This window comes from Pan paniscus, chromosome 9, assembly GCF_029289425.2.
Source record: "Pan paniscus chromosome 9, NHGRI_mPanPan1-v2.0_pri, whole genome shotgun sequence".
Taxonomy (NCBI): Eukaryota; Metazoa; Chordata; class Mammalia; order Primates; family Hominidae; genus Pan; species Pan paniscus.
This window is the reverse complement of record NC_073258.2, coordinates 11,014,966-11,025,877: the sequence shown is the minus strand read 5'-3', so window position 1 is coordinate 11,025,877 and position 10,912 is coordinate 11,014,966. Positions and strand designations below refer to the sequence as shown.

At 41.4% G+C, this 10,912-nt stretch overlaps 1 protein-coding gene across 13 annotated transcripts in view; it reads left to right on the top strand.

Annotated features, from left to right (window-relative positions):
- The first annotated feature begins 258 nt into the window (after positions 1 to 258).
- The window catches only part of STK33 (serine/threonine kinase 33), a 211,492-nt gene continuing 200,838 nt past the window's right edge, over positions 259 to 10,912 (top strand). For 7 of the 13 annotated variants that reach the window (XM_008971382.5, XM_008971381.5, XM_055094067.2 and 4 more), the window contains exon 1: positions 796 to 1,235. Coding sequence is in view for 2 of the 13 variants with exons in the window: in XM_034932094.3 (XP_034787985.1) it covers positions 587 to 897 (311 nt within the window). In the remaining 11 variants the exon portion in view is untranslated. The other 6 variants (XM_055094073.2, XM_055094072.2, XM_055094075.2 and 3 more) reach the window with 5 other exon arrangements.

Genomic DNA, 10,912 nt, shown 5'->3' with positions numbered 1-10,912 from the left:
TTTGAAGTTACCAGTCACCCATTATGACCATTTTGAATTTTTTGATGAAAAGGACTGGATGAACTAGTTGCCAAATGTAGCCTCCCCCCAAGCAATACAATGAATCCACCTGCCGTAGCAAGTTACTGGCTACCAATCAGTCTAATTTTAGAGAACATCTGCCTCAAATAATTAGGCTAGTATTAGGAGAGTTGAATTTCTTCCCCACACTGCTAGAGAGTAGGACCCAGGACCACAAAAGCCATTCCTAGTTCAGGCCAGTAAATACATTAGCATACAGCTGGACCCTCTGTTGCATGGGGCAGGCATTCAGATGGTTCTCATAGGTTTGTAGCTAAAACATATCCCTGAGAATCGTCATTTGATCTGTCAGGAGTCTTCTCAGCCCCTGCGTGGGGACAAACACCCTCCCCCCAGCATTTTCCGTCTTTTTAGGCCAGCTCCCCACTCACTGCAGTTCAAGGCTTGCAGCCCTAGCTCCAACGGGCTGGGGCTTGAGGGCTTGACTCCGAGTGAGAAGAGTGGCCTGAGCATCAATCACCTCAGTACCGTGATATTCCTGCTACAAAGCTTTATTTTACGTAACATGTGGCTGCTCCTCCGTGCCCCAGACGGGGTTTTAGGTCCTTCTCTAAGGCGAGCTGCCCTTGGGCGCGCCTGGGGCTGCACCTGGGGCACGTGGGCGCCGTTGTGCAGCCGGCACCTCCGGGCCAACCCCGCGGCTTGGAGAAGGGGCTTTGCACCCGCCGCCGCTGTTTGTCCCCGCGCGGCCCCCGTCCACTGCCCTGCGGTTGCTCTGCGGGCTGAAAAGTTTCTCCCGGTGCAGAATTCCGGGCTCAGCGACAGCCTGCGCCGAGTGTGCGCACCTGTCGGTGACCCGCCCGTCCGCCGGCCGCGGTGAGTGGTCCCTGGAGTCACTGGCTCAGGGCGGGCCCGCGGGATGGGGCGGGCGGCCCGGGGCGCAGCCGGCCAGGCCGTTGCTATGGCAACGCGGTGGAAAAACGGGCCTCTGGGTATCTCGCTGCCGGTCGGCTGGTGACCCCCCAGCGGAGGGACCGGGCCGAGCCCGCGGACCCCTCCGAGTGTCTCCTGGGGCCCAGCCGTTGGGACCCCATTTCCCCCGGGTCCGGTATTTGGGGTGGTCTCTCTCTGCCCCGGTTCATCTCCACCGTCTCACCTTCACCCCATCTTGGGACGTGAAACTTTTTGAAAGTTTAGAGCGAACTTACTGTGGGGTAAGTGTGTGGGAAACCTCCATAGAAGTTCTGAAGTTGTGTTTCTTTTTTTTAAACTGCTAGAGCCTGGTACCTAGTGGGACCTCATTATATGGTAGGTTTCCTGTTGCCCTTAAGATAGTCTCTTGCACCTAGAGGCTGCACATAGGAGGTGATAGGAGGACATAAAGCAGCCCCGTACTGGCTCTGTGGACAGGTAATTTAAGAACTCTCCCTCCGCTTCCTAAATGTAGATTATAATTTCTCACAAGGTCGTGGGTTTCAGTGAACCTATATGTGAAGCTGTTTTGTGAACAGTACATGTGAAAAGCACTTGAGCGTTAGTAAGGGATATTTGCATGCTAAAAGTGGTCTGGTGCCCCCCGTCCCATATCACCAGCTAAGAAGGACCTTCTTTTTTGCCTGACCACCAAATGACTCCAATATCCAACCAGAAAATAGGATAGTCCTGCCTTGAAAGAGGGCTCTGTGAATGGGAAGGAACATCAACAAGTTTTGAACCCAAACTCTTTCCTTGTTCTCCAGGCCCGTGCCTTTAGACTGTGATGGATATGCAGATATATCGCACATTTAAATTTTTAGCTCATGTAAATCTCTGTTGCTATCTCAATGGGTCATACCAACCTCTAGTTTGCAAATCAGAAATCTTAGCCTCATCCTTGACACCTCGCACTTTCTTCCTTTCCATATCCAAACAATCATCAAGTTCTATTCATTTTATCTTCAAACCAAATCCCAAATCCATTTGAGTACCTCTGTCTCTGCTACTATCACCCTAGACCAATCTACCATGATCTGTTGTCCAGTAGTAGCCTCTTAACTAATCCAGAGGTATTTATCCTTTCCTTTCAATATTCCCATCCATTCTTTGCCCTGCAGCAGGAGTAGTATTTTAACAACTAAAATTTGATTATGCTACCCCCCAACCTCCTCTAGCTCAAAATCCATCATGGCTTCTCATTATTCTTAGAATAAAGACAAAACTCTTAATGTGGCCAAAAAGTTGGGTGACCATGTACGTGACCATCCAGACCAAGATATTTTTGAGAGTTCGAGGCTGCAGTGAACTTGCCACTGCATTCCAGCCTGGGCAATGGAGTGAGACCCTGTCTCAAAAAAAAAAAAAAAAAAAAAAAAAGCCTGACCAACATGGTGAAACCCTAAAAAATACAAAAATTAGGCTGGGCACGGTGGCTCACACTGGTAATCCAAGCACTTTGGGAGGCCGAGGCTGGTGGATCACAAGGTCAGGAGTTAGAGACCAGCCTGACCAACATGGTGAAACCCTGTCTCTACTAAAAAAACAAACAAACAAAAAAAACCCAAAAATTAGCTGGGTGTGGAGGTGTCTGCCTGTAATCCCAGCTTCTCAGGAGGCTGAGGCAGGAGAATCCCTTGAACCCGGGAGGCAGAGGTTGCAGTGAGCCGAGATCACGCCACTGCACTCCAGCCTGGGCGACGGAGCAACTTCGTCTCAAAAAAAAAAAAAAAAAAAAAAGAATGTTATTATTTATACTAGGACAAAATGTCTAACCTGGGTCTCTGTCAGGCAAACTGAAGCAAATGGTTCTACATTGGCTTCTTTTCAGACTTTTGTGCCATTTTCCCTCCTACTATAGGGCTGTTACATATGATAGTCTCCCTGCCAGATGTGCTCTTCCCTCTTCTCTTCTAACTCTTGTTCACATCTCAGATCAAATATTTCCTCAGGAAAACTGCTTCAACCGGCTTAACATAGGTTCTTCTGACACCAGTGATTTCTCCTTAGTAGCACTTAATCACAATTGCAATTTAAAATTTGTCTGTGTAAATACTTGAATGATAAGCATTTTCCTATGTCATTAAATAGTCTCTGAAAAGATCACATGGTGGTTAGGAGCACAGGCAGATGGCTTAGATCTGAATCCCAGCTCTGTCACAATTCCTTATCTGAAAACTTACGATGCTAGTTGTGTTTTAAAATTCAGAATTTTCACTTTATAGAAAGATGACATGGTATAGACACTGTATCATGTCTAGTGGGGTCTGGGGCAGCACTTTGTAATCAAACACATTAACTTTTCTTTAGTAAAATGAATTCGCTCTAAGTAGGATAGAGATGATACATTGTTTCATTGTCAGTTTAGGTCAGGTTTTCCAAATGAGTTTGCCACAAGTTTATGAAAACACTTGACTCTTGCTGGAGGCCTAGGTGGGAGGATCGCTTGAGGCTAAGAGTTTGAGACCAGCTTGGGCAGTATAATAAGACCCATTTCTACAACATTTTTTAAAAATTAGCCAGGCATGGTGGTGTACATCTATAGTCCCAGCTACTCAGAAGGCTGAGGTGGGAGGATCTCTTGAGCCCCAGAGCAAACCCCAGGCTGCAGTGAGCTATGATTGCACCACTGCAGTCCAGTCTGGGTGACAGAGTGAGACCCTGTCTCTGAAAAAAAGGAAAAAAAAAAAAAAAGAAAACACTTGATTTTGTAAGATTTTTGGGTTTTAGAATTTCAGATGAGGATATGTGATTCTGCTTTAGTGTAGCCTTGAGCCGGTCATTTAACTCCTCTGGCCTCAGATTCCTCAGCTGTAAAATGGAGATAATACTACCACCTGCCTATGTCACAGGCTCCATGTCATGCTGTTTTGAGAAGTAAATGAGTTAGTACATGTTAACTGTGTAGAACAGGGAATGGTCCTTCATCAGTACTATAAAAGGGTCAGTTCTCATATCATTTTTATTAGCTCTGTAATAACCCACACTATGGATGAAACATAATTTATTTGCAATTTTCTGATTGTTGAATATTTAGACCTCAGGTACAAAATGTAGTAATGGATGTCTTTACACTTAAATCTTTTTGCTACATTTTTGATTACTTAAGATCACTTCCTAGGCTGGGCATGGGGATCCATGCATGTAAAACCAGCACTTTTGGAGGCTGAGGTGGGAGGATCACTTGAGGCCAGGAGTTTGAGACCAGTCTAGGCAACATAGCAAGACCCTGTCTCTAAAAAAATAAAAAATAAAAAAATTAGCCAGGTGTGGTGGCATGTACCTGTAGCCAGCCCCTAATGCTCAGGAGGCTGAGGTGGGAGGATCTCTTTGACCCAGGAGTTTGAGGCTGCAGTGAACTTGCCACTGCATTCCAGCCTGGGCAATGGAGTGAGACCCTGTCTCAAAAAAAATAAAAATAAAAAAACAGTTCCCAAAAATGAAATTATAGGGAGGTCAAAGGGCAGGAACATTGTGAATGCTCTCAAAACATCGAAACATTGCCATACTGTTTTTCAGAAAGATTATGCCAATTTACATTGCCACCGTCAGTTTTATGGCACCCATATTAGCATGATTATTTTAAAAACTTTGCTAATTTCACAGATAAAAATGGCACCTCCTTATTTTAACTCACATCTGTCATTATTAATATGTTTTAAGTGAAATCTTATTGTTAGCTATTAGCAAAAGCTTTTTGATGGTTTTTGTATTGGAGTCTTAGTTTTTTCTTACCAGTTGTTTAATTGTTTGATTTTTATCTTCCCCAGCCCAGGCAGGAACCACTATGCTGGGCTTTGGCTGGAATTAGTTGAATAAGTTATCCCTGGAGCCTGGGGCGAGTTGTTACTTCCCTGCAGGCTACAGGGCAAGATAGAAAACTGTTTCAGAGGCTGTTTCTTGGGGGAAAAACTGGAATCAAGACTGGGCTGATTGCTTGTTTATCTGAACTTTGAGTCAGACAGGGCTTGGAAGAAAGAGAGCATCCAGGTAGGAGGCAAAGACCAAGACAGACAAGGAAAGGCAGAGTAATTTTTTTTTTTAATTTTATTATTATTATACTTTAAGTTCTAGGGTACATGTGCACAACGTGCAGGTTAGTTCCATATGTATACATGTGCCATGTTGGTGTGCTGCACCCATTAACTCGTCATTTAGCATTAGGTATATCTCCTAATGCTATCCCTCCCCACTCCCCCCCACCCCACAACAGTCCCTGGTGTGTGATGTTTCCCTTCCTGTGTCCATGTGTTCTCATTCTTCAATTCCCACCTATGAGTGAGAACATGCAGTGTTTGGTTTTTTGTCCTTGCGATAGTTTGCTGAGAATGATGGTTTCCAGTTTCATCCATGTCCCTACAAAGGTAATTTTCAAAGCTGGAGGAGAGAAGCTGCAACCTCTTTTTTTGCAGAGACATTGCGGTTTCCTGTATGGAGGACGAGGGAATGCTGGGGGCACTGTCTTGGCCATACAGTGAACCATGTGAACTCTTGTGAGGGTATTAACCCTTCGTCATTTGGGGCGTCTTCCCCACAATTGCCCTTTCATTTATGATGGCTTATGATTTATAGAAATTAAAACAATTTTATGTTGTCTGCTTGTTAATCTTTTCCTTTATGATCCATTGCTTTTACGCTTAGAAAGTCCTTCCCATGAAGAGACCAGCTACCTATCTGCATTTTCTTTAAAAATGTTATTTTGTAATGTCAGCAAATCAAGAGGTAAAGAAAATAAGTACAAGAAAGCTGAGTAGTGTGATGTCCAATAAAAAATCTAAAAGAGGATGATACAAAGGTGGGTACTCGTGTCTTCTTCATGTGTCCTTGAATCAAGGAGCAGAAAAGAGCTTATACTGCTGTAAGGGAGATTTAGGAAGGCTGTCTCTGACAGTTGTTTGAACTATGGCTGTTTCAACCATTGACTTATCTGTCACACGTTGTAGAAGCTTATCCTTAGAGACTTACAGAAGAAGTATCCTTCTGAAAGAGAAGATGTGTTCTCTGGAGCTATTTTCTACTTTTATTCATCTGATGATACTGTGTAGTACTTCAAACACCTATAGTTGTTAAATACTGAGAAATAACTTCCCTGTTTTTAAAAAGAGCCTTACAAAATGGAAAATGCAATATAAAATTAATTGCTGACTTTTTTGGCATTGTTAAATTGGTATGCCTTAAGATGCGATTCAGAAAGAATTTCCTTTCCTGCTGAACTCCAGTATATATGAGTGAGGCTAACTGTGTTTTGTTTGGATTTATCTTAGAGCTCTAGAATGTGAAGAATGGGCATCTTATTTTTAAGCTTTAATATATATTTTCTTAGTTTATTAACTAAAATAAATTGTAAGTGCATAAGAAATTACTAACCTCACAAATCCCGCAGTTTTATTGACTTGAAGTTGTTTTATTTTAAAAAGTTTACAAGGTGAGGGGCAGTAATTTTAATAATTAGAATGTCCTTTCTATATATATGGACTAATTATCTTTCTTAACCATTGACTTGTCAGTGAAGTTCAGTAAGGATGTGGTTTACATTAGAAATAAATTAAGAAAAAACAATTTTCTATTGATAAAGATAAGTCCACTTAGGAATACTATTATTGATCCTTATTTTTGATAAAGTTATTTAGTAAACAATATTGACTATTATAAACATTCATTCAATAAATATTTATGGGGTGCTGATCATATGCCAGGCACAGTTCTAGAATATTGTATTATATGTTTACTTTTATAGTGTATGTGTAAAAAGTTTGCTTGTGATTCAGTATTCTTAACATGAGCTGATGATTATTTGGAAAAACTGGCCATTTGGACTCACACATATTAATTCAGAGACTCATAAAAAAGCCTTACGTAAAATGTTCATGCAGTCTCCAAGGTTGAGATGTTGGTTATTGAAAGTTCTACTCTGTTACTTTGTCATTATCATGGTGGAATGCTTGTCTACCACAGAGCTCACTGGGAGAAAATCCATTTACCATTTACCAAAGGCAGTGCATCTGAGGCTCAGGTTCTTAGACTTGAATTCTTTCAAGTTTGTTTGCTGCTAGCAAATCTAACATCGAGGCTCTTATCTTTGCTCTAAGGAGCTCAGCTTCCAAACAGCTGAAATATTGGGAAGAAAGCAAATATTTATCCTTGGATATTTTTCATGGAAATCCAATTAATTTTCCTCTCAATCTTTTTTATTTTGGTTTTCAGTTTATGGCAATAAAATTCAATATTTTTCATATTTGTTATTATAAAAGTAAACACCAATATCCAGCAGTGATTTTCAAGTTAACTTCTTTATTGCTTTTCTGTCATATCTCTTTGATGGTACATATAATATGTAAACCTGGCTCCTTTTTATAGTTGCACCTCACTTTTTTAATTGAGATATAATTTACATACCATAAAATTCACCCTTTTAAAGTGCACACTAGTTAAATAGTAGTGACACTAGCAATCATAACTACTGTTTAATTCCAGAACATTTTTATCACCCTCAGGAAGAATCCTCACATCCAATAGCAGTCATGCCTTGTTCTCCCTTTCCCTGAGCCCCTGGCAAACATCAGTCTTTATCTGTAGATTTGCCTGTTATGGAAATTTTATATAAATGGAATTATACAATATGTGGCCTTTTGCATCTGACTTCTTTCCCTTAGCGTGATGTTTTCAAAGTTCATTTCTGTTGTAGTATGTATCAGTACTTTATTCCTTTTTATGACCAAATAGAATTCCATTGTATGGTACATTTCGTGTATCCATTCATCAGTTGATGACCATTTGGGTTATTTTCTTTTTTTTTTGGTATTTTGAATAATGCTGCTATGAATATTCATGTACAAGTTTTTGTGTGAACATATATTATCAGTTCTCCTGGGTTCTCTAGGAGTGGAATTGCTGATCGTATGGTAACTCTGTGTTTAACTTTTTGAGGAACTGTCAAACTGTTTTCCAAAGTGGCTGTACCATTTTGCATTCCCAACGGCAATGTATGAGCATTCTCATTTCTCCATAGCTTCACTAGAACTTGTTACTGTCTTTTTGAGTATAGCCATCCTAGTATGTGTGAAGTGTATCTCATTATGGTTTTGATTTACATTTTCCTGATAACTAATGGTGTTAGGATCTTTTCATGTGTTAATATGAAGATATGCAATTTGTATATCTTCTTTGGAGAAATACCTATTCAAATATTTTGTCTGTTTTTAATTTGGGTTGTCTTTTTCTTGTTCAGTTGTAAGAGTTCTTTATGTAGTCCGGATATTAGACTATTCTCAGATATTTGATTTGCAAATATTTTCTTCCATTTCGTAGATTGTCTTTTTACCTCCTTGGTAGTGTTCCTTGAAGCACAAAAAATTTTAATTTTATGAAGTTCAATATATTTTTTCTTTGGTTTAGGTGCCATATCTAAAATACACTATTGCCTAATACAAGGTCATAAAGATTTACCACTATGTTTTCTTCTAAAAGTTCTGTAATTTTAGCTCTTATATTTAGATTCTGGATCCATTTTGAGTTAAGTTTTGTTTATGATTTGAAGTAGATGTCCAGATTCATTCTTTTATGTGTAGCTATTCAGTTGTCCTGACTGTTTGTTGTACACTTCATTTCACTTGTTAAAGTCAACTCGTCAGGCATGTTTTGGGGAGACAAAATTTGGCTGATTCCTTGTCACTCCAGTTACATGCCACCATCCTACACAGAGGACATTCCAGGCAAAGGAACATTCCATATTGCTAACAGGACTTTGGCTCCAAATTTCCATCTAGGGATATAATTTGGTGCATTAGTGCTATGGATTGAATGTTTGTGTCCCCTCAGAATTCATATGTTGAGGTCTAAATCCCCAGTGTGTTGGTATTTTGGGCCATTTGAAAGGTAATTAGGTCATGAGGGTGGAGCCCTCATGAATGCTACTAGTGACCTTATAAGGGAATGGAAAGATGAGAGTGCTCTCTGTTCTCCACCATGAGAGGACAGAGCAGGAAGATGGCCATCTGCAAACTAGGAAGAGTACCCCCACCAAGCATCAGATCTGCTGGTGTCCTGGTCTTGGACTTCTCAGCCTCCAGAACTGTGAGAAATAAATGTTTGTTGTTTAAGCCACCCAGTCTATGGTATTCTGTTAGAGCAGCCTGAACTAAGATGATTGGCCTGTTGAGGATGTAAGCTTCAAGGCTGCTTCCCTGTCTAATCTCACTTAAGGCCTCTAAGTAGACCCATATGGGTGCCCCTTTGCCATCTTTTTTTCAGGATTGTAACCTGATTCCCGCTTGACCCCTTGGGGAAAGGTAAGAGCAAAGGAAGGATTGCCCTTTCCCAAGAAGAGGCCTTAAGATTTTCCTTACAGCCTCATGGGAGAAACAGGAAGGGCCATGTGAACCTTTCCACAAAGAAAAGATGATGATCTTCAAGGGAAGAAAGAACTTTTCATCTTTTTTTTTTTTTTTTACCTTCCATTGAAAATTCATCCCTCTGGAATTGTGATCCAGTTGAGCCGTGGCTTGTTCAGAACTCCTTTCCTTGGAGTGGAATGATAGGGAGGTGTGCCTCGTGTTCTTTCCAGAGGTTCAAGCGTGCAGTGTGGAAAAGCTTAGGATTGGTGAGCTCAGGATCACCTGGGTTCAAATTTTGGTCCTGCATTTCTAGCTTTGGTTCCTTTTTCTATAAAATGGGGCTTATAATTACAATTTCCCTGAATTCTGAAAAGCAAATGTCATAGGTAAAGTGCCTAACAAATATGTAGCCCTTCAATAAATACTAGTTTTCCCATCCCATTGAAAAATGTTTTCAAATTTTCTAATAAATTTGTATAAATGCAATTAAAAAAACTCCATAGAGTCTTAGAGTTGGAAGGGAGCTTCATACTTGATGTCATAAATAATACTTTGCTGAATCTGTTATAGCTCTTTTCATGTTTGTTCGCTTAATTTATTGTTTTTGTTGATCACCTGCTGTGCATCAGACACCATTCTGTCTGTCACAAATCACTGAGGGAGAGATGCCAGATACACATGACACACAGCCTGGCATGCAGTTGCCACTGCACTCATCCTCACTTCCCTCATTTGAGTCATTCACTTACTAAATTATGAGCCAGATACTATGCTAGGTTTTGGGGATGCAAAGATAAAAAGATACACTCCATGTCGAGCTCATAATCTGTTGTGGAGGGAAACAAGCCAAGAATTTTTTTTTTTTTAAGACAGAAGAGTCTTGCTCTGTCACCCAGGCTGGAGTGCAGTGGTGTGATCTTGGCTCACTGCAACCTCCACCTCCTGGTTTCAAGTGATTCTGCTGCCTCAGCCTCCCAAGTTACTGGGATTACAAGTGCCTGCCACCATGCCCAGCTAATTTTTGTAGTTTTAGTACAGACGGGGTTTCACCATGTTGGCCAGGCTGGTCTGAAACTCCTGACCTCAAGTGATCCACCCATCTTGGCCTCCCAAAGTGCTGGGATTACAGGTGTGAGCCACTGTGTCCAGCCCAAGCCAATAAATTATAATCCCCTGAGGCAGGTGCTATAACAGACACATTGGTTGGTGTGAAGGGAGATGGAGGAGAGCACTTCTGTGTCTGCTTGGGGGAAGTCAGGGAGGGATAAGCAAAAGGGAAGAGGAAGCTGAGGCAGAAGGAGCAGCAGACTCAAAGGCCTAGAGGTGGAAAAGCATGTAAGTCTTAGAGGAAGTTGAGATCTAGAAGAATAATGGCAGACAATGACTGGACAGGCTAGCATGCCATTTTACAGAGACCCTGTTATGCCAGGTTGGGTTGGGATTTGAAGTCAGGTGTTTTTTTTTTTTTTTTTTTCCGAGATAGGATCTGGCTCTCTTGACCAGGCTAGAGTGGAGTGGCACGATCTTGGCTCACTGTAGCCTTTGCCACCTGGGCTCAAGCCATCTTCCCATCTCAGCCTCCTGAG